General features: G+C 33.2%; 1 protein-coding gene across 12 annotated transcripts in view; it reads right to left on the minus strand.

Moving 5' to 3' along the window:
• The window catches only part of LOC113393181 (polypyrimidine tract-binding protein 2), a 459,009-nt gene that overhangs the window by 29,875 nt on the left and 404,099 nt on the right, over positions 1–25,035 (minus strand). For 9 of the 12 annotated variants that reach the window (XM_026629923.2, XM_026629924.2, XM_026629921.2 and 6 more), the window contains 4 exons: positions 19,641–19,787; positions 12,149–12,295; positions 4,723–4,851; positions 1,878–2,004 (listed from right to left, as the gene is read on the minus strand). In XM_026629923.2, coding sequence (XP_026485708.1) covers positions 1,878–2,004; positions 4,723–4,851; positions 12,149–12,295; positions 19,641–19,787 — 550 coding nt within the window. The remainder of the gene's footprint in view (positions 1–1,877; positions 2,005–4,722; positions 4,852–12,148; positions 12,296–19,640; positions 19,788–25,035) is intronic. The other 3 variants (XM_026629925.2, XM_026629922.2, XM_026629929.2) reach the window with 2 other exon arrangements.

A 25,035-nucleotide genomic window follows, 5' to 3' on the forward strand; every position in this document is an offset into this window, starting at 1 on the left:
ACGCTGAGCAAACTATCCCCGTATGACAATAATTGTTTAGTGAATTAATCTCAAGATTTCTGTATTGTTCTAAAGATATATCTTAGTTCAAAACTGAGCAAAACAGTATGATTAGGTATTTACGAACTTTATAATTAGCTGAAAGTGAGCAGTACACAGCGCGCCACACAGCCGTGGGCAAAGCTTATCAAATATGTACCTTCCTACCTGCGTGCCTCCTGTGTACCGGATTTATTTAGGATATGCATGAGGGTACGATTTAAATTTTAAACGGATTGCGCCCTTGGATTTTAGACCGTTATGTTTGGTAAATCTATTACTAGTATACGCAATCTAAGTTTTAACTTTATGTTTCAATTTGATAGTTCTCTTAGTTTATGGAAGACTTTAACTAGGTTTTCTTTTAAAGTTCGCCCTCTGTCATTATGAATGCGAAAGTTTTTAAGTACAAAAACTTGGGAGCAAACCGCCAAGCAAGAGCTTGTATTAATATTGGGTTATAGTCAATAATGCTCTGAATTGTATTTAGGAATGGTACTGGAAATTAAACATCATCCAGTCAAAACTATTCTAGATCTCCTATTCTTCCATTTATACCGGTCAAACGGTACCACATTAATGACTACTTCCGTACCTCCCTCAATGCTCACATGCAGCCTTTTTACCAACATGGGTTTCGTCCTCTCTAATTTAATAGTCAATCTGCATGAAATTTCCGTTCAGTCACCTTTTTTCTTACTAACGTCATTAAACTTCTTCTGAAATCAAATGAAGTGTATTTTACTCCAAAAACTTTACAATGAAGAATATTTAATCCGTTTTTATGTAGTCGCGTCTTATTTTCTCCTTTCTTGTGAAATATCAGTACTTCGCCCTCTGAACGGCCCAACATCCGATCCACAAACAAGAACAGTTCTTATTATTGATTTTGCTTAATAATCCAATGTAAAAATTTAACATATGTCGTTATGCTTTTGTGATATTAGCGTCCCTTGATTATAATAATCATCGCAACCGAAGATAGTACAAAGTACTATTAGAATTCGGTTAAATCGTAAAAAAAAGCAAATTAAATGAATGACTTATTCACGTCACTTGATGGCAGGGTTTTGTGCAAACAAGTTTGGGTAGGTACCACCCATTTATCAGATATTCTACCGCCAATCAGCAATACTTATTATTGTTGTGTTCCGGTATGAAGAGCGGGTTAGCTGCTGTAACTACAAGAACAAGGAACGAGATAATATTATAGCTCTCAAGGTGGCGCATTGGCAATGTAAGGAACGTCCAATATTTCTCACAGCGCCCATGTTTATGGAAGGTAGTGACTTACCATCAGGTGGCACATTTGCACGTCCACCTACGTGTATATAAAAAAATTATATTTGTCTTATAGCTGTATGAAGACCCTTTTATAAGTATATAGATTATCCTAGTAAGGTAATTCTAGAAGAAGGTCGTGTAGTTTTGTTGGTGTTGAATTCCTGTATCACGATGACGCTAACGTGTATTGGTAATAAAGGTTATTAAAAGATCGTAATTGAGTTACGTAATAACGTTGATGCACAAATGTCCCAGCGGCTAGAACACGTGGATTGACGGAATATCGCGGGTTCGAACCTAAGCGACAATGAGGTCATACGCTTAATTAGTGTTTAATTAAAATTGTGTGAAATTCATTTTGACAGCGGCGAAGGAAACTTCATGTGGACCCATATCGCAGGATCAGCATTGTGGATTAGTCTCTAAGCCTTTCTTTAGGCAGTGAGACATTTAAGGGTAATAACTTTACTTTCTATAAATAAATCTAGAAGAAAAATTCAACAAAACCATGATCATATCAACGTACAATACAAAATAAAAAAAAAAAAACTCACTGTTCTTAGTGAAGGTTACAATCTTGAGCACTTTCCCGTATCGCTGGAAGATCGAATAGAGCACGTCAAGTACTATCGGGTACAGCATGTGCTCAATGATGACGCGCAGCACTGTGTTGGGCCCGCCCTGCGAAAAGAAAACATTATTAAAGATATATTAAATAATATTCATTTACCTGCTTAGATCTTAGATAATAAGTGGTTTCTATTTTATTTAGTGCCTATATTAGGATGATCATCATCGGTTCAATGCAAAATCATATCGCTAGTGTACCAATTATTATGATTGTTTTATTTATTCAGCCAAATTTAATAATCACACACGAGCTATACATTCGTATATACTTGGCAAATATAAGATGAATTTTCTTAATGATTCACTCGTCCTTGATACGGAAAGACATCGTGAATGTGTATAGCTTTTATACCCTGTTCATGTTGGCTAGCTTGATCTTTTTTCCAGAAGGGCTAGTGATGTGAAACAGAAAATATAACATATATAACAGTCGATGGAACGATGTAATGCGTAATTCAAATTAGAAATGAATTTTTTTATTTCTTATTTTTCTAAAAAGAGTTTATACCAACTAAAGAGACGCCAACCACTAGCCAAAGAGACCCCAACCAAAAGGACCCCCGTTCGTAACAATAACTTAACAATGATCTTTAATAAGGATTTTTGTAGCAGTTACTGCCTGTTATTCGCGTCCCTACCGTCCGACCGATGTAACATTGTACAAGCGTCTATTATTTTCAGTGTTTCTATTTAGATTTTACTTTGAAGAAATAATATATAATAGACAAAGTCTTAAAATTTTCGGATAACGCTTGTATCTTTATAATAGGAACTTTTGTATTATATGTATTTTTTTAAATACTTTTACAATTTTTAAAATCATTAAATTAAGAGAATAATATGTTCGTCATTGCAAAGTTATGTCGATTAGAAAAATTTACATCTATCAAAAAGATCAAGCTATCTTGTACAGGTATAATATAGTTGATAAATATACACCGAGACAAATTCGTCTACTACTGGAAAATTTTCCTTCAACAAAAATTTACACTTAAACTGTATTATGGAATCCAAAAATTGAACATCCTACTGGAATAAGTTACGTCTCCTCACGAGATCATTTCCATTTTTTAATAGATATAAAAGAGCTAAGCGAAACCCGTTTAATTATATTTAAACTGTAAACAGCATGTATTTAATATAATAACGAGGCGGAAGACTGGGAGAGTGCAAAGAAGGTGTATTACGCGATTATCACCGGATTGTTGTTGCAAAGTATTTAGCGTTGTCGGGAGTATGAGCCAGTTTGCATAGTAAACAATTTTTACTTTCGCCTCACAAGTACCATCAATTTATATCTCGGCCGCAGGAACTCCCACTAGACTCGAAATCTGATTAACAGTATGGGCTTGTAATATTTAAGATAGTCTCTTGTAATCAGCTTTGCTTCGGTTTAGTACTAAATAGATAATCTTCTTTGCTTTACGTCACCCACAGGCGACGTTAATGTAAGATTTAATACCTCGAATGTATAGCGAGTCATTATCATGATATATTATATTATTAAGGAACTAAATCACATTTGAAGTTCATTTCGCTCGCTGTTTCACGAATTTCGGGGCTATACGCATTGACTCATAACGTCGTAACTTATTTTTAATGGAATCAGCCGTAACATATAATAATAATTACTATACGTTAAGCCGCGAACGAAAGGAATATTTTCATCTTCTGTATTTTCAACACGCGTTGGTATAAAACAACGCCATGTGCTTGAATCAAGATAGGAAGACTTTGTCAAATATTTTGACGAAGTTTTGCGTTCGTTTTGGTGCGTTCAAAAGACAGAGTTCTAACTTTGAAACTTAAATATAACTGCTTATTATTTTTAGCACACTTCATTGGGAATTTCAACATTTTTAACTATATTTTAACTGGCTCGTCGGTGGGTAGATCATGAGGTCGATTCGAGGTCGAGTTTATTGAGGATTCTGTCAAAGACTACAGATAGTTCCAAGTTAGGATGTTTGACACTCACGTTCTGAGTGCACATGATAAAAAAGCAAAGAAAGATTTGGTCTCACACCTGTTGTTTCTGCGATCATATCGAATAATAAGGTATCAAGTGAAAGCCACTGTGTTTACCTATAAACACTCATGTGCAATGACAGTCATTACAAATGGGAAGTATAATACTTCCCGCTCAATTCGCTATTGGATTGCTACTTGGTCTTATTTCAAAATGTAGTATTTTTTTAATTTCATCAATAGGCGGACGGGCAAACGAAGCACCTAATGATAAGTGGTCACCACTGCTTATAGACTTTTGAGCCATGTGAAATCTTAATAATTTCTCACATAACCATTGCGCCACCAATCCTGGGAACTGAGATGTTAAGTCCCTTGTGCCTGAAGTTACACTAGCTCACTCGCGCTTCAAAGTTGTACACAATTACTGTGTAGAATATATATGTCGCGTATTACCTATCCAAACGGTCTTGCACAAAAAGCCCTACCACCAAGAGAGTAGTAACATAAATTTAGAATTTGATTGAATACAAGTCTTGATCGCATGGTTATCATATCTGTCGATACCTTTTGTATTGAGATTTTGAAACAGTTTAAAACAAAATAAAACTGTAATTCAATATGAACCTATATCATTATTTTCAGTTATTTATATTAATTTTATAGTTGAATTTCTGTCAATAAAGTGGCCTGATGACCGTATCCAGATCATTACTAAAAATGTTTGAACGACTACATTGAGTATATAAATGTATTTTAATCTATAATAATAATAATAATAGTATTTTGTAAATTACATACAGTCATTACCTGTATTTCAGTGCCACCATTTGCAGGTTGAAGCGCTGCGCCCGCGCCGGCAACGAGCGCTGCGCCCGCACTGTTTGAAATAGCCTGTGCGGCCTGAAGCGCCGCCTGCGCTGACGCCGACTACGGAAAATGAAATATAAAATACTATTTAATCTGTTTTACATAATCTATTGAATTTATCTAATGATGGATTGTTGTATAAATGATCATGCTCTTTAGTTAAACTATGAGTTTTTTTTTTAAATTTATTGTTAGAATGCAGTCAGGCGAAAGGGCTACCCGAAAATGGCCCATTAAAATTAGCAGTATATGAGATATAAATTATTCCTAATATTGTCAATACGTCGATAGCTTTGGGATCTTGGATTCTAAGTCCCTTGTGTCTGTAATTACACGATCTCATTCATCCTACCCGAAACATAGAAATATTAATCAGTATTTCTGTTACGCGGTAGAATAATTGACGAGTGGATCTCTAACTCAGGCCGCACAAAGGCCTGTGACAAAATTATTGACTAACGTATACCCTTACTAGTTTACTCAGATCATCACGTCCTATTTAGTATAAATAATATCCTATTCAATCCATAAAACAACGATGTAATTGTTAAATAAAAAGAACTATACATATATCTATGTATAACAAGGATCAGACATAACATCTCATAAATATAATATGACCAGAATTAATAGTAAGTTTAAATAGAGAATTGTATGACAGGAAAATCGTTGCCTTTACAAATCTCTTTTTACAACAAGTTCGGGTCATATAAGAGTACATTATTACATAGAATAAACAACATTAGAGTCACGTAAAAATAAATATGTCCACTTATCTCCCATAAGTCGGAGCACAATGGAACGCAATGGAAGTTATCTCCCACACACCTTGGACTGCCCTTAGAGCACGAGATAACATTGACCGCCGCAAACAAAGGGCACCCATAAACTAAATAAAACTTATTCTGTATCGTCGGGAAATTCGTTTTTTTCTTAGAAACAGCGAGTTGAAGATGAGAACTGGGCTTCACGTTGACGAGATTACGTGAAGGGGAGATTCGTTCGAAACAAAAAATGAACTTGTATCCGAAAACTTTTCCATACAAAACTATACTCTAGTGTTTAAGCATCGCTTTAATAAATTTATTTAAAGCGTAACGCGATCAAAATGCAACTGAAGAGTTAAAGTAAATACAACGCATTGGTGAAATACATTATGACCGCACAGGCCGGCACTCTTTGATCCTATATTTTCCATGGCTTTGTGCCCGACGACAAGTTGACAAGCGTGCAGGCCAGACGCAAAAATAAGGCTTTAAACGTGTCACTGTAAGCCTGCCGTCGACGCCAAAGGCTCCGCTACAAATTCATGTTGACTTTCTTTTGTCTTTTGTCTTTCTCTCTTGTTCTTTCATCGATCTTTTAAACATTGTTTGACGTTCATAATTATTAATATTAATTTACATTTGAACAGCACAATGGATTTGGAGATTACTACACCACGATTCTCCACTTGTGGTTAGTTGACACGTTATATTGTTTTCCTTTACCATCATCTAATGTATTGCACACAAAATTAAGCTCATAAAAAACAAAAAGAAATCTAGACTTTAATTCGTGATATTTGATAAAACATTAACATTATCATCCACTGAACCATTTCGAATATATAAATAAATTTAATTTCGCAAAGAAAAGGAACATTGAATCGTATTAGCTTAAGTTACCATTATCGAAACTAAAAATATAAAAGCAAGGAACGAATAATTGAAATCCCGATTTGTTGAAAATATTTTTCCAATAACATTGTGGAAAGTGCAGTGGCGAACTCTGGAGTTATTTAAAAGGTCTTATTCACAGGACGTACAATCTTTCAGCGCGACCAGTGGCAGACGGAGAGACGAAGTAGAGGCGACAAAATAACCCCATCCGCCATTGGAGACTTCCATTCAGCCACAAAAACCTTTTGCATTGCATGATTGATCAAAGTCTTGCACTATACGACCTTTATAATGCATCAGTGTTCAATAAAACCGAATGTATAAAATCTAGGTTAGAGTTTTCATATTGAAAAGTTAAAATCGTTTTTTTTTTGTTTGTTTGTTTTGAATCGTCATTTTACTTAACTATACATAAAACTACCACCGGCTTAGAAAGTAGATTCTACCAAGATTAAGCGACAGGGAAGTTACTTTTTTTAACCAATTTGATATATGAAAAGATTTTTCGGGGACATGTTTTCAAAAATTCGAAATATTATGTAATATTTTATAATTATTGGTAGGTATACTCAGTAGCACTTGCGAAGTATTGTCTTTCAAGTAAATCAAATTTAAATCTACTACTGGTACGAAATCTCAAAATGAAACGGTCATGAAACTCAAATGAATTTTTTCATCAACCATTACATAAATGCCATAAAATTAACGAATTTAATAGTCTCCAAGTATTTTTGTCATGTAAATAATCTTGTAAAGAACAATATACCTCATTTATTAATAACTAGTTGTGGCCCGCGGCTTCTCTTGCATTTTAAGATTTGTACGTTAGGCTTTATGATGTTCGTGCTTGCTTCATATCAAAATAAAAAAATCTTCGATCGAAGACGAAAAAGTGAAATAATAATAATAGATGTGTTTTTTTTAAATCATCACGAGAAGTCCTTGATAATTCTAAGACGTTCCCCGCAGGCCACGAATCAGATCATTATGAAGTACCGTTTTGAGTACTGGAGGAAATAGAACTGACAAAGAAATGTCATATCATCGTAAGATGTTTTATAAAAAAAAGTATAATTGTATACGAAACGTATTGTTATTTGATTTAATTTTCTTAATATCTGTATATCATACGTGAAGCAAAAACTTTGTACCCCTTTTTACGATAATCACTCACGAACTCCTCATGAAATGAAGTTTCAAATATTTTATGATAATATTATTACATTTCATTTCAAATATTTTAAAATAAGATTAAGATACATTAAACTTCGTTTGACACACACGTTTACGTTCATACTGCCACTGACAATACATGTCAAATCAAAGTTGAAAATCAATGACGCCTTTTTGACACTTGTTTTTTTTTATTATTATAATGACAAGGTATCGTCCAGTTGAGCCTCATACAAACAATCAATAATGTTATAATATAAATGTAAAGAGTAATAAAATGATTTTTTTTACTCAGAATGGCAAACGAGTAAATTAATCATCTGACGGTAAGACAATATAGGGTTATCAGAACTAGAGCTTATTCACCTTTAAAACTAGAACACGACTAAAATTATTGTAGTTTAGTAGTACAACAAGATATGCCTCATAGTCAAAATATTCTTTATTCAAGTACCGGTTCGACAAAGTAGACATTCAGTAGCTATTTAATTTTTCATAAAAACGTTTACAGAGTAAATATTTTATTTATTACAAGCCACAGTCTCACTTCCAATGAAAAAAAAAAACACAAACTGTGGCTTTATATAATATTACTTTCGACCACGGATTAAAAAAAAAACCAACAAGCGATTGAGATGGATGATCGTTAGCATACAGTAAACGATGTCGCTTGAAATTAAATACATATAGCTTACCATTAAACAAATAATACGATTATGTACGCAATTATTCCCGAGTTATGATTATAAGCGTCTCGTTGTTTAATTATCATAGTATAATAGTTGTTTGATCGGATTGTCAACAATGCAAATACGCGTCTGAGTAAACACAATGGCTAATTGATGTGATGATTAAACTGAAAAGGGATAGAACTACGTGTCTATTATCCGTTTATTTTAAACTTTACGTTAGTTTTGCGAAGTTAATCTTAAATCTTAAACAATTCTCGTCATTAAGCAATCTTGAATATTATACATTCGTTGCCCAGCTCATAGACATAATATTTTTTGCGTTAAAACTTCTGGGTAAATCCATTCCGATGGTTCGATCACCATATTTCAAAAATATTGCCGAACGAACACACGCACACACATCGAAACGAGAAGCTTCATATATTTTTCTGTAAACAACTCAAAATAATATAATCGGTTATAATATCTCATCTCAATTAGGTTTTAGATATCGACGTTCACGTTCGATTACTATAATGTAACGTGAGATGTTATTTTCAGAGTAGTCTATTCTATTTCATGCTTTAAAGCCGTTTATCGTTGATCATGAGTATTTCTCGTTCATATACATCGGTTGTCTTTCATAATTTTATAAAAGCACACTTGGGTATATAAGGTATTGACTCTATATATTATATTGAGTAAGGCTTTCCGACATCCTAGATTTCAATTTCCTTATGGATCCGAAGGGTAAATAGAATGTCGTAGACCAATAATATAAGGTATATTCTTATTTATGAATATTATTAATAATATTATACGTTAGAATTCAGTTTATTATATTAATACGCAATTTTCTTTCGAATTCGAATTCATTCAATGTTTTTTTTTCTAAACGATGTAATTACGGTACGGAGAAAATACCGAGAACTGAGAAGAACCGGTAAGAGAAAAACGGTTTGGAAATAGTTTCATTTGTGGTACGGCTGTGTGCAAGCCCTTCTGGGTAGGTTAGGTTAGCCTATTCTACCGCCAACCAGCAATCTATACTTAATATTATAAATGTGAAAGTAACTCTGTCTGTCTGTCTGTCTGTCGCTCTTTCACTACCAAACCAACGAACCGAATTTGATGAAATTTGCTATGAAGCAAACTTGAACTCCAAGGAAGGACATAGGCTACCTTTTTTGCCTAACACATGACAACCAACCCCTAAAACGCGAGCGACGCCGCGGGCGACAACTAGAGGTATATATGTATTATATGATTAAATTTTCTTACGGTGGTATTATTAATGGGAGGAGGTGACCACTTAATATCAGGCGGTAACATGCCCGTCCACCAAAATTCTTAATAAAAAAATTACCGTAAAATGATATTATCGTATAATATAATTCAAAAATTTATTTATTAATATTTAATGATGGAAAGCGAAACCACGGTTCTTTAAATTAACTCGTAGTCCCGGTGTATTTTAGGCCAATATTATGAGAGAACGAGTGACGGAGGAGTGTTTTAGATAAGGCTTGAAGATAAACGAACTTAATTAACCGTTTTAATTGTTTCAGCCATCGGGTCTCGTGTTATTGTAATTATTGATTCCCCGTTGCTCCATGTAGCTCTTCAGGGAAGAAAATTAATTAAATATATCGAAATTCGAAGCGGTTTAATGTATTGCTGCGTAAACGTACTCTGTATTGTTGTTCGTATTATTTCGGGCTTTCGCAGTCTCGGGCTATTTTTAACAGAGAACGTGCAGGAATATATCTTGTAGTCCTATAATCCTATAGTCCACACATGTGTAGTCTATGACAGGCAATCTATCATTTATCACTCGTAATCTGATGGAACGGTTTTGCAACATGACCAGAAAGAGTTCCGGCAGAGCAAGGCTATGTAGACATCTGTGTAAACAATTTCCGAGCTCCTTGTTGCTACTTAGATTTTTAAGACCGGAAAATCCTTTAACTTGGCCCAACACAGGGATTAATCCCTAAGTGCTGATTATAATGACCCAAAATCTTCCCAAAAGTTTGTCGAGCTTTATATAAAGTATGAAAATCATCTCATTTCGTCATCAGATCTTTGAGAAATTTAAATGGGACCATTTCGAAATAAACCTCTTTCGAACAAAAGTAGAATGTTGTAACATCCGTCTGTCTATACATGACTGAGTCATGGCCGAAAAAACATGAAAAAATATACACATCCAAATTGAGATCTCCTTTTTTGAAGTCGGTTGTAAATTGAAAAAAATAAACTAACTAAATATAATACGCAAAGATTCATTTAGTAGTCGAATTTAAAAATATTCTATAATAAAACAGGATCAAAAGAAAGGCGCTCGTATGAAAGAAATGGAAACTTTAAAAGGGTTAAACGTAATTTTTATTGCAGACGTTGAATGGAGACCATAATTTTATATAATCTTCGCCAGTTCAGGTCAGGGTGAACGAAAAGAAAAAAAAAACATCAAATTAACTTATTCATAAGTCATAACCGACTCATGCAACGAGTGTAACTTTTTTCTTATAATATTTAAATATGAATAAGCAACATAAACATAATAACATAATCAGCCTGTAAATTTCCCACTGCTGGGCTAAGGCCTCCTCTGCCGTTGAGGAGAAGGTATGGAGCATATTCCACCACGCTCTCCAATGCGGGTTGGTGGAATACACATGTGGCAGAATTTCGTTGAAATTAGACACATGCAGGTTTCCTCACGATGTTTTCCTTCACCGCCGAGCACGAGATGAATTATAAACAAATTAAGCACATGTAAATTCAGTGGTGCCTGCCTGGGTTTGAACCCGAAATCATCGGTTAAGATGCACGCGTTCTAACCACTGGGCCATCTCGGCTCATAAGCAACATATTTTTTAATTTTTCAGAATTCATATTTTTCAATATGTTTAATTATATCTATACGAATATTATAAAGGGGTGAAATTTGTTTGTTTGTAGAGGTTGTAATCTCCGCAACTAATCTAATTATAAAAAAAGTAATTCACTGGTAGGCTGTATAGGTTCATTTTATAATGTTTTTTGAAAAAATCAACTTTAAGGCCAGAATATGTAATACGAAGCCGGAACGAGCAGCTGGTACTCAATGTTATATTTAATATACAATAACGTTAAACATTTTAAATTATATATTTTATATAATTAATTAATTAATTTGTATACGAATGTCGAAAATGTGTATCGTTAACGACATTGATGCATAATATAATCAACACGAAACGAAATTGGTAAGGTATCACGGTTTGCGTTCGAATTGAATAAATTTATCAAGCCCGTGGACTCGGGAAGCCCCTGACAAAGATGATATTAATAGTTTGACGGAAGGCCGCAAACTGATGCCGAAATTTCCCCATTGGTAACGACCGCCCTAATACCCCCATCGCACACCGCACTGTAATCCGCTTGTAGTTGTAATAAAGCTAATTGAACTGTCGCTGGGTCATTATGAATACAGAGATTTGCCAAATTCGTTATTAAAATTGAACACTAATAATATTAATACTTTGCAATAGATACGGACAGTTTAAATTGCTATTATTTTATTCATGGTAATGTTTTAGTTGAAATATTATGGGTATATAAAAGAGATTTTGTTGTTTTATAGTTTATAAATTATCTATAATAATTCATATTGATGAAGTCAAACGTTTTTTGGAATGAGGGAATAGATAATATACCTGGATTTGCGAAAATACTTGGCAACAACTGATAACTGACAAGTGATTCAAATTTCGATAGCGGCCAGTATTAAAGACAAAGGAGGTCTATTAATAGTATATAGAATATTGTGAGCCTTACTATAATTATTAAAAAAATAAAACTCACCGCATTGCTGTGTGTTTGATCAGTTTTAAGCTCCTTATGGTTGGAGAATTGAACGTAGACGGCTCGTCCGCGTAGCTGAGCGACACAGCCACCGAAGTAGGCTACCATCGCCACAGCTGATATTTCCTCTGCCATCTCCAGGAATGCCTGAGAAAAAAAAGCAACCTTAAGTAAAAAACTTCCTTGTATTCAATGAAACAACTATTTTTAAATGATCATGTTACAATTAAAATTATTGAAGTATTAAGTAAAAGTTTCTACGAATATTTTTTAATAGAAAACTTAATAAAAAATATCGATATCTTAGTTTATTATACGTATATGTTAACCGTAAATAATATGTATTAAATTTGGCGCAAGTTGTGCTATTTACACGAGGGTATCAAAATATTCCTAATATTTTATTATTAAAAATATCAATATTTTATAGTTATTTATAAATAATTGAAATTTGGAAATATATATATGTATGTTTTATCTTACATCTGACTTTAGTTATAGCTATATTATGTCAATGTAGTAGTGAAAAATCGGGCCGGACATTTTCCTAGCAAAAGCCGCTCAAACTATTACGATACTCGAAAAACTTTGTATGAGAATTTTGTAAATCTGTAAAATATCCGCGTAAAAATGTATTCAGTATTTAAATAAATAAATATATTTATTATTGCAAAAAAATAATAACTTTAGTTCAAACTATTTTATCTCAATATATATAATATTAATTTATAACATTTGAAAATATTTATTAAAGTTTACAACGTTGTATAATAATTTTAGAGACATTACAAGATATTTGAATAGACGCATAAAAAGACGTGGGTCAAGATAAATTAGCACAGTAAAGTACAGACATAACTTGGTTTCTAGTCGGTTCTTCTCGGTAGAATCTAGATTCCGAATCGGTGGTAGCTTTTAATACAGTTATGTAAAATGAATATTCAAAACAGCTCATATGTACTTAAATTATTATTAAAAAAAAAAAAACCAACAATACAACCCTAATTTCACCCTCGCGTGTCAGAATACAAATAGTTACCCGCTATTTGTACTATAAAAAAAAACATAATAAATACACGTCTAGATCGAAATATAAATAATAATAAATATATTGAATACAAAGAAGGCACATAAATTGAGTACCTATTGGGTCTACTACGACTATAATCTAATCGAATACTCGGAGCCGGGAGTAGAATATATGAGAATGAAAGATGACATGTCGAGAGGTCGCGCTTCCCGTATGTCGTATCCATATATTTTACTCTAGGTGACGGTGTGTGTCACCTAATTTAGTATGGCGTTTGTTAGTACGGGTAGAGTTCGGATAAAACTCACACTAGCCGATATACAGAATATAATATCTTTATACGTTATTGGAGAATTTGTAAAACGTGAATTATATTGAAAGTTGTAAAATAATTCTTTTAAAAGAAGGTTTTATATAATTTCGTAATATAAATGTTATAAAATCAATAAAATGTGTCTAGAGGAATTGGTTTATTACTTGTAATGGCGATAATTTACGAATTAGTTTTTTAATATATCTACGACATAAAAACATTTCATAACGAATATCAACTCCGAATTGCTTGTTTAATGGTAAAATATCTGTTACAAGTTTATTATATTTTATTTGGTTTATTCAATTTATAATATATGTTAATAGCTTAATTAGAGCACACGTCATAATTGCATATAAGTGAATTACTCTTTTCGATAAATATATTTACACATATTTATTAATGAAATGAAATAAGAAATAAATAAATCAAACGCGTTATTTAAAATCGCATTAAAATATTTACAGCACCAAAAAAAAATGCAATTGAGAATACCATTGATATCGTAAATGTGGTCGCTTTGTAAGAGCCGGTATTTATGTCGAAATTCAGTGAATTCATAGGTAAATCTCAACACAATGTTAGCATAACGTGCCAGTTACAGGGTTTCCAGTCTGTCGTACTATGGTCTGCAATTAATCGGGTCTGACGAACTCCCCATACATAAACCGGGTGACCATACAACAGGACTGATCACTGCATGTGAATTGCATCGCTTTCTAAATGCGTTATGATTTTGACGATCATTTTAGAGGGAAAATTTAACATGCCTGCTTCCTATTTCATGAGCGCTCCATTCACGACCGCAAAACTCTGCTTTTGGCATTTGAACATGGCCGACCAACGTGCAAAATACACCGGTATAAACCCGCAAATTAAATAGAATTTGTCTGCTGCTAATTAAAAAACAAATAGTTAGCGGTGAAAAGCGAACAGGCGTGGAAGTTTAAACGAAATGTAGTTTGCCAGAAACCACGACAATTATGTTAATAAACAAATATCGTAAATTATGCAAGACGGATATTTATAAACTTTATAACTAAACCTTTAATGGGTATTTCTGTGCTTTGTTAATTGAGATTAATTTTGATAAGTTCCATATCAATTAAGACCATTCAGAAGAATTTACCGATAAGATATAATATCAATTTAAAGAACGAATAAATCTGTTGTTTACGTGGAAGGAATAGGGGGGACGGGTGGACAAATGCGCCCCCTATATATAGTAAGACAACAGAAAATTATGGGTAATATTACGTTTCAAACTTGAATATATATGATGTTTAGCGAGTAGAATTAGTCACTAATCAAATCTGTCACAAAAACAAAAATAAAAAAATCTTCTTCGTTCGTTCGTTCGTTCGTTCTACATTCAGGGACTTTAATTGGTAGTAGGGCTTTATGCAATCCCTTCTGGGTAGGTATCACCCACTCATCAGATATTCTACCGCTAAACAGCAGTACTCAATATTGTTGTGTTCCTATTTGAAGGATAAGTGAGCTAGTGTAACTACAGGCACAAGGGACATATCATCTCAGTTCCAAAGTTTGGTGGCGCATTCGTGAAGTAAGGAATGGTTAATATTTCTGTTTTAAATATTTTTTAAATAGTTTTTTATTTTATATTATCGCTTAAGATTCTCAGTACCTTTTTGTATATCGTGGTGACCTTTAAGTATGACCATTAGATTCCAATTATTACTGTTAGTCATATTGGTAATAATAAAAAAAAAATGAATTGTTTCAATTACATTAAATTGTTTCATAAATCAAATGAAGACGTTAAGTGATGGAATACGATTTAATGAAATATACAGGCACGCGATTCGCGGTGCTCGATCGTAAAATAGTGTCAACGGCTCTTCGTTTTAATCACTGAGAGTGGAAGCGATTGTCCGCACCCCCTCACATCAATGTTTGCCCACCTCTCGATAGATGCAACCTTTGTAACTGGACTCTCCTAGCTTCGGTTACCATCAGGTTCGATACTTTCATCATTCTGTTTAAGGGTCGAAACCCTGTTCAACTATCGAGTGTTTTATTATTGATTAGTTTCAAAATTGAACGCCTTTAAGAATAGAGCGTTTTAAAAAAATACTGAGTGAAATATATAATATGATCACATTACGAAACAAAGTCCTCCCGACACGTTTATTTATCAGTATGTCTGTCTGTCTGTTTGAACGTGATAAACTTGAATACTAGACAACGTTTTACCAATGGAATGAGTCATCAATGAGGAAGGTTTAGGTGTTTCATTCTCTAATTTGTGTAAATTTAATTTTTGTAATCTAATCACGGTGAATATCATTCAGAAAAACGTACCGACTGGGTGCTTTACTGAGGCGTGCAGTAAAACACTAGATTAATATGTATTAGGTTAAAAACATTTTATACAGACGGTTATTATAGTCGTATTAAGTCAGGACGGGTTATTTAGTAAGTATTCATAAAGTAATTTAATTCGAAGTGCACGCTAGGACAATTTGTTCCTAATTTTATTTTCACCATTGTTATCGTTCTAAGGTAAAAGTAAGAATAAAAACTAGTTATAGATGAATATTGAATACGATGTAAAAATATAAATTTAAATTTCGAACGCAACAAGGAAATAAATGAAAAGATGAAAGAAATTTCATAAGAAAAAAGCTAGACCGTTCATAAAAAAGGGATTCGACTTGTTCTCTTGCTAGAGAGATTGTTTTTCTTCACGCCACGATATGTACGGGACGGATGTCATACGGGCTATTTATTAGATGGGATAACATTGTCGTAGCGTCTGTCCTACGCGTGCACGTAATAAGATTTCTCTTTTTATTATTTCATTTCTCGGTTGTAAACTGACTTATTTTTAATTTGTCACATGCTCATAAATTCCAAGGTGCAAGAGCTATCATCGTGATGACGTGATAAGTGCCTATAAAACCGGATTGCACTACGATTGTCTATTTCAGTTCATATAGAAGCATTTTCTTATCTTTGAATTACTTACTGAGAACGTACTTTAATTTAAACTTATCTTCTGTGATTTGAACTGTTGAGACATTTATACTTTCGTGCGATGAAGCAGACCGGCAGATTAAGATGGAAATGATACTCTTTAACATCAAATCGTGTTGGCCAACAAGTCAGCATTGGGATAATTACGTTTGTTTCGTAAACTATTTCGTGTATTCATTAGAATATATTTTGATATAATTTTAAAGATGAGTTTAACTGTAATGAGTAAGAGTGACTTGAAATTCAAACTCAATTATATTTATTGTACTACGTTGTGACGAAATATTTTTCATACGCTGTCTATGTAGTGTGGGGTCATTATGGTCATTGGAATGGCATAGGAAATTATAAAGTTATTATATATTCGCATATATTTTAAATATAAAATAAAGAAAACAATTATTTACACTTGGCGCGGCGTGATATTCGTTGCCTAAAATGAAATTTATTTCCGACGTCACCGGCCCCTTGAATTCCGCTAAGTAGAATTTTGATGGAATTTCGCATTCAGGCTAATTTATTATAATTTTTCCCTCTTTCGCATATATTTTGGGGTTGAAAGTATTAATTAAAATACACGAACATAAAATCAGACACTTACCATACTTTTCTTTTACAAATGGGAAAAAGAATAATATAAATAACCCTATAAGGTAAAAACCCTTCATGATGTATGTGCATATAACTTGGTGACCACCCAATCATCAGATATCTTACCGTCAAACAACACTTAATATTTTTGTGTTCTGATTTGATGGGCGAGTGAGTGTAACTACAAGTACAAGGAGCATACGAGTGAGATCTTATTTCGAAAGGCTGGTAACGAATTGGTGATACGTGGAATGGTTAATATTTCTTACAGCGTCTTTAGGTAGGAAGGTATATTTTATAAAAAAAAATATATTTAACAATAATCATGAGAAAAATTAACAAAACAAAATATTTTCTAAAATCATTTCAGAGTTTATCAAGGAAACTAAATACACGGACAACGTTTTAATAACACTATTGCATGGGCCACTGTGTAGCTGTTATGCTTTTATTTCAACTTATAGTTGAAATAAATACAATACACATTTTAACTAAACGAATAAGATGACTTATTTTATCAGTCGGACACAAAGGTATCCCGATACGGGCTACTCACTCATTAACTAGTTTAGAGTAAACATTTATCAAGTGTTTGATGAGTTAGTAGATTAAGACTGAATGAGCTGCAACTACAGACACAAGAGACATAACATCTTCATCCAACGACAATGGTAACTACCATTGTCGTTGGCGCATTGGATCACCAATATAAGGTAAAAAGAGTTCTGTAAAATGAGGAATTTATTTTCCACTGTTTTCCCATTGCTGATTACTAAAGAACCATTTACCATATAGTCTGCCTACCTATTTTAAATATACATGGGTAGATTATTTATGGCGATGTCATTCGCGTCCTCTTCGTAATGATGGTAACCGTAGCCTTAAGTACATCTAGCCTCCGCCGATAATAATTACCTTAACATATTCGGAATCTAGATTACTTAGTAATAAAAAATAGTATTATTATATTATACTTATTGTTTGAATTTATTTAGATTATAAACGAATAGCCAAACTATTGCTAAAATTTGACCCAGTTTTTAATGAATCTATATATTATAAAAAAAAAGTATACTTTATTCAAGTAAGCTGTTACAAGCTGTTTTAAATTATCATTTTACAGAACTTTATTAAACGTAAAGCTACCACGGGTTCGGAATGTAGATTCAATCGAATGAACCGACAAGTAACTTAATAAAAGTACAAAATTATCAGATCAGTCAGGTAATCATCAGTATGATGCTCCACGGTTTATTATCATCTATCTGTATAATCTTACGTTGAATAATACGCTTTATTTATTAATGTTTTTTACAAACTATCTGAATTTATGAATCGGTAAAGTTAAAATAGACGGAGGCCGGTGCCACAATGGTTAGCGGCCTATTTGCGGACGAGACCGCCCACTTGTTGTGTTTCCGGTATAGCTACGTCTATTGTGGAGGGCAGTGTTGTAGTATGACCGAGTTTACACGCTGGAACTTCGCGTGTAACTTTTTTTCTATCGAGTTTTTTTTTTCATTGTTTTTACACAAACATTGTTCGAAATTAACTATCAATGGCAACTAAATTTTACGACTAAAGTTACACTAGCTCGAACACCAATCAGATACCGTACATAATTACCTATTTATAGATACCAATATATAAAAACTGTTTATATGCAAAGTATCCTGATTTAAATTTGAATACAATATCGAATTTTAAACAAGAAAATGTGCTTAAAGAAATATACGTTATTCCTGCAAATTAAATGGCCCACTCGAGAGAGCTGAGAGCGACTGCTCGTTGCAAAATAGTCGTCAAAACTTTCCTCGGCCGTAAAGTATGCATAGAGTCGAAGTTAAGCGATTTGTTCATTATATATGCACGAGATAATCCGACTCCATGGCTTCAGTTAGAAGAAATAAGAACTACATTTGCACTTTATCCAATGTTAGTTTGAAACTGCTAACTGCAGTTGCAGACCTATTGTTGTTTATCAAGTCGACGGCAAGAAATATCGAACTCGCTGCCGGTGATGAACTTTATTTTGCTGTCATTCATCTTGTACGAAACTTCATTTAATTCTTAGTATTCATACCGTTTTTTTTTTTATTATTACACGATAGAACGTAAATAAATTTATTTTGTTGTGTTGTTAACAATTTTTATTGTCGTGATAATCTTTTGGGTCGAATTTTAATTGATATTTATTGGGACCATCATCATCTCAATCTCGACAGTTTTTATATAATTTAATCATATTAATATTTGTTTGCAATAAAATGATTTTATAAATCGAATGCATATGAATAGATAGATAGAATTAGAATTAAATAAATATATTTATTGATAACAGAACCATATTACAATTTGGAACGAAATTAATAAAACTCGTTACTGAATACGAAAATAATACGCCAAGTACAAAGAAAATAATAAATATTATTCAAGTAAAACAACGCAACGTTTATAACGAATACTTGTGTGTTATGTGTGATATTATGAACATTTACTTTGCAGAGCCGATACAGCCCGAGGCTGCACAAGAGCTCGGTATAATTTTGCGTCTTTACCTGATTTTTTCCTTTGAGAACGAGTACGTTGGTGACCCTCCCGAAGGGTAGACCGAGCTGTATGATCTCAGCTTCCGTAGTCTCGTTTGGTATGTTCCGTATGTGGATAACCCTTGACGGTTTGCCAACATTTTGCTCCAGTTTCACCTGGGAAAGAATAGAAAATAATATTAATTTAAATACCTAAAGTATAAATAAAGATTATTTATTTAATAACAATAATATGAAATCATATTATAAATTTGTTCAGTGGAAGCAAGATTAAACCCCAAGAAAGGACATAGGCATTAAACACAAGCGAAGCCGCGGGCGACGAATAGTATAATAATATTACAAACTAAAACCTCTGAAAATCATTGCGTCTTCGGATGTTTTTGTTGTTTTATGTATAATTTTTTTCATACTATACGGATACGGACAGTTTAAAAGATGTGAAGAAGTAAAAAAAAAGTTTTAATAGCGACTGTAGATAATTTATATACTTCACAGAAATAAAATTGTTTACATAAAGTAAGGCAGCATCACGTATAATACATGTTTTCGTACTTCCACGTATTTTAATTTTACCTCTAACACCCGGAGACAACGTTAAGATATCACGAGAGCCATTATTTGCAAACGATGTAAAATATTTTTAATTTAAGCTATGGCACGAAGCCCGTTCTACTCGCCTAATTGAGTATAATATTTGTATGAATACACGTTTAAATGGCGTACAAAGTGACCGGTCTCATAAACATAAATAAAGCTAGTATTGTTCCCGGGAAGAGTCGGTTGGATAATTGAAAAGTCGATCTAGAATAATTGTTGAGGCTTATCGGCCCCGACCCGATGTGGGCGCTATTGTTCCCCCGAGAGCCTTTTGATTACGGCGGCGGGCCCGAACCGAGGCCCCCAATACATTGTAGCTTTGTGTGACACTTCAGTTTCTAGGTAGGTGAAAATAGTTACCTGAATGACGACCCCTCACAAGTGCTTTATGAAAAAGTATTTAAATTTCGGATAAGTTGATTTTCTTTATCTTTATAATAACTATTTCAAAAGTCAAAGTCATGATCTTTATTTAATAAAGTAGGAATATACTGGATTGTTAATCATCAAATATCTATGACCTATTTTAATAAAATTATCTGAGACCGAAAAATAACCGTCGAAAGAAAACCAGCGGGTTATTTATTTTTAAATAAATATCGTTCATAAAAAGTTCATAACTGAGATTTTTAATCTTTGCTACACACAATTAATTATTATTAAGAGCTTTCTAAGGTCTTATTGTAAAAGCGTAATGTCCCTTAAAATAATAACCCCACGAAGTCGAGAAACAGAAGTAATAAATTTATGCTTGCTCATTTTGTGAAAAGTTAAATTAACCCTCACAATTTCTTGAAAAAATCTTTTATATTAATAATAATTGTCAAAAAGAAACCGCCGAAATTAAAATAAACAAACTTGTCAAAAATATAATATGGTATACTTGTTTAGAGATAACGATTGCGTCAAATGAATTCGGTAACACAATTCTGAATTAAAAATATATATTAATTTAGCTAATTGAAGAAGAAAGCGAAGAAAATAATAATATTAGGACTTTCCATCTCGTAATCGCTAAAATACTGTTTTAATAATCTTTAATTATGATAATTGAAAACGAATTTCAATTAATTTAATAAATTACCAAAAGATGATAATGAAATAGCTACTCTGTTTGAGCAGTAGAAAACAAAATCTGTCTGTTATAAAGAATATCATGAAATGAAAAAAGTAATGTAACATTCAGGATTTGGCCCAACGTTGGGCATTCAATCGCACTATAACAAATATTAACCATTCCTTCCATAGCATTTTAAAAACCAATCTTGGGAAGTCAGAAGTTATGTCCCCAGTGCCTGTCATTACACTGGCTCACTTACCCTTCAAGCCGATATACAACAATACTAAGTAGCGCTCTTTAGAGGTAGAATAGGTGAGGAGTTGATAGAAACCTAAATAAACACAATCGTTTAAGGAAACTTCTATTATATGATGAAGACGTAAAGATTTGTATGAAAGATAAGTATATCTTGAAGAGGAATATCAAGCAAAGTTAAACTTTCCAAAGGAATTACGGGATTCCGAGAAACATTCTTTTATGTTCGCCTTTTTTTCAACGAAGCGTAAATGTCTGACAAATGAGACGGCCGTTACTTGGTCATTGACAAGTTTATCAAAAAGATTCACGACTTTCTTAGTGTCTATCAGACTTGTTCGTCGATTCTTATATCTTTTGATTCATCACGTAAGTTTAACAAGTAAGTATTTGTTCCTTTTTCATTTCTTATCTCGAAACAATAAATGTTGCTTTTTTTTTAAAATAGATAGACTGAGTAAAGGGTCACGTGATATCATCCCTTACACCGACAATTCGCCTCCAACATTGAGAACTGAGATGTTATGTCACTTACGTCAGTGAAGTTAGGGAACTAGTGGTCAAAACTTTTGCTCTGAAGATCATGTGCAAAATCCTTCCCAAAATTTAAGTCATAATTAAATATATAGCAACTACATCCATTTCACTTATAAGAACTTTTCATAAAATATGACAAATTGTTTCACCCAAATACCCGCCAGCTCCCTTACAAAAGCAAATAAGTTTATCCCTAACGATGCTAACAGTACCGTTACGGCTAATTAAAAATTAACTTATAATATTCTATTCGACTTGTTCGTTCGAAATTTAATTTTAAATCATTCAAATAATACAGAACATGAAGAATCCATTAATAAACCACTAGCTAAATGGATAGACAGATAACATCTTGTATCCCAACAATACGATTCTCGTACAATCGACATCAAAAGAACCAAATCTCCGTAAGTAAACAAATAAAAAATATATATTTTCCAAAGTGAGTTGCAAAGGGAGGAATAAATCGCGGAACACGTTCACCCTACCTTGAAGGTACATTTTCTATATTTTCTCCTCCTGTGAAGGAAAACAAACGGTACGTAAAACGTAAAGGACATTACAATCGCTGGGTCAGAAAATCCGCGAAGAACGATTTCCACATCAGACACTTTAAATCATCCGCGCCGGCTCACATTTCATCCATAAATATTAAATCTTGACTTAGTTGCGAGAATTGAAAAAAAGAGATATCACTTGGCATTTTTACGCAAAGATTTCTGGGAATCGGACAGTTTTTCTAGTGATTGGGTCCATCGGGTTTACTGAAATATTGTTTTTTCGTTCCTGTCAATATGGTCGATATAGCTAGAGATGTCCTCTAGCTATATTAAGTATAGTATATATATATAGTATTTAAGCAAAAGATTACAGATTACAACCCAGGCAAGCAGCTATGCGTCAATGTTTTTATTTCCGAAGAAATCTGAATGTGTTGCATAAATATCTACCATTAACATATGATATGTATTCACCAACCTGCATTGGCACAGCGTTGTGGAATAATCTCTTAACTTTTTCCTCAAGAAAGGAATGAAGAAAAAAATCGTGAAACCTTTTGATGTTTACAGCTGTTACGGTTTCTCGAATTGAAGCTGCCGTTAGTTACCGACATTATATCTTGAAATAATGTAGTACGGTTTATCGGTGATGTTATCGAACTCTAAGAAGTTATTAATTAAATATTAATAAACATATTTTGAATTAATGCCCAGTTTAGTTAATTAAACATAAATAGACATCAAAGCAGATAGGATAGACTTAAAATCTTTTAAGGAACCAATTGTTATTTTATAAAGGTACCTTAATATTTGACGTTGAAACTTTCACCTGTAACTAAGGCCTAAGCTGTTCGGCTTAACGGTAAATTAATCTATCTTCAAATTTTACTCAAGAACTTATACCAACCACATGTGAAGTATCTTACCTGTAGATAAATAGTTAAGGATAGATAATCCTTTTAAGTTACATTTAAAGTTAAAATACAGTTGATATTTAAGATGTTCCCTTGAGGTATCATTTTAGCGGATATTTTTAGGTGCATTTTTTAAATTTCCGATTTTTCCGTCAGCTAATTTCAATGGAGATCAGTCAAGTCGGATATATTATAGTGCACTAGTGAGTGCCCAAGCACAGATAAACTGTCTTTTCTCTCTGTCTAAAAATCCGATATGACGGCAAATCGGATATGCACGGAAAGAGTTCTGGTGGAGGACGGTAGTGTACATACTTTTAACTTCCAGACTTCGGACTGGAACCGAGAATTTTTCGACGAGAAAATCTATTTTTATCGGACCAAGTTGGGGTCTGAATCCAGAACCTCGAAATTTGCGGCCTTGTACCTAGCCACTAGCTATAATCAAACTAATTAAATCATATTCATAATTTAAAAGATCACAAAAGAAACCATGTAGTTATAATTTTCGCAACCGTCATGAATTACAAGAATCTACAGCTTTTTAAAATATGACTTAACTCAAACCAGACCTATTTAATTATTACGATAAATTCTCTCACGCCGTACATTATTTGTTAAGATAATAATTACTTGTATGTTTAAGGCTTATAATCACAAGTATAATACGAACAATATCTTGATAATTTGTTTGAACAGTAATCAAATGAAAATGTTATAAATTGCCATATTTATTAATAGATTATGAACAAATACGAAGATAGCTTCGGTGAACTTTTAATTGGCAGGCTCCGGATATCGTTAACAAATGACCAGATAACTTTTACGTTGAATTTTTAAATATTTATATTACCTTCGATACAAACTTAATATTTTACAATTAATTAATATTAATATACATAAACGGATAACGGTTTTTGTTCTATTAAAATCACATAAATTGGATTTTTTATGAAGTAAAACCATTTATCATGCTATGGTCTTGTTTTCACCAGATCTTTTCATTGTTTTATTTTTATGTTATAGGTGGCCATCGAGCAAAAGGCTCATGGTGAGCAGGAGGCTGATGGTGATGGCCTAATGGAAAGTGACTACCACCGCTCATGGACATTTGCAAATGCGTTGCCGGCTTTTAAGGTAGGAGTATGCTCTTGAAGGTTCCCAAGTCGTATTGGTTCGGAAACCGATACGAAACCGCCGGCGAAAGCTGGTTCCACAGAGTGGTTGTGCGAGGCTGAAAATGTCTTAAAAATCGCGCTGTTGTGGATTTTCGGACATCTAGGTGGTGGTGGTTTTATGTCGAACACTTCTCTATCTTCTAATTCGCAATTCTGTCTTGGTTCAAATGGTGAATCTAGTAATTCACGTGAGCATGTGTAAATCATCGGTTATGATTCTAAATGGGAACATCACTGTAGACCTGTAACTGTCACTATTGTATCGCTAGGTGATATTAAGTTAATTAAGTTCAGTGTACAATGAACAGAACGAGAAAATTATTAACGTCAGTAAATATACTTTTAGTCACGATGTTAATA

The sequence above is a fragment of the Vanessa tameamea genome, chromosome 6 (assembly GCF_037043105.1).
Source record: "Vanessa tameamea isolate UH-Manoa-2023 chromosome 6, ilVanTame1 primary haplotype, whole genome shotgun sequence".
Lineage (NCBI taxonomy): Eukaryota > Metazoa > Arthropoda > Insecta > Lepidoptera > Nymphalidae > Vanessa > Vanessa tameamea.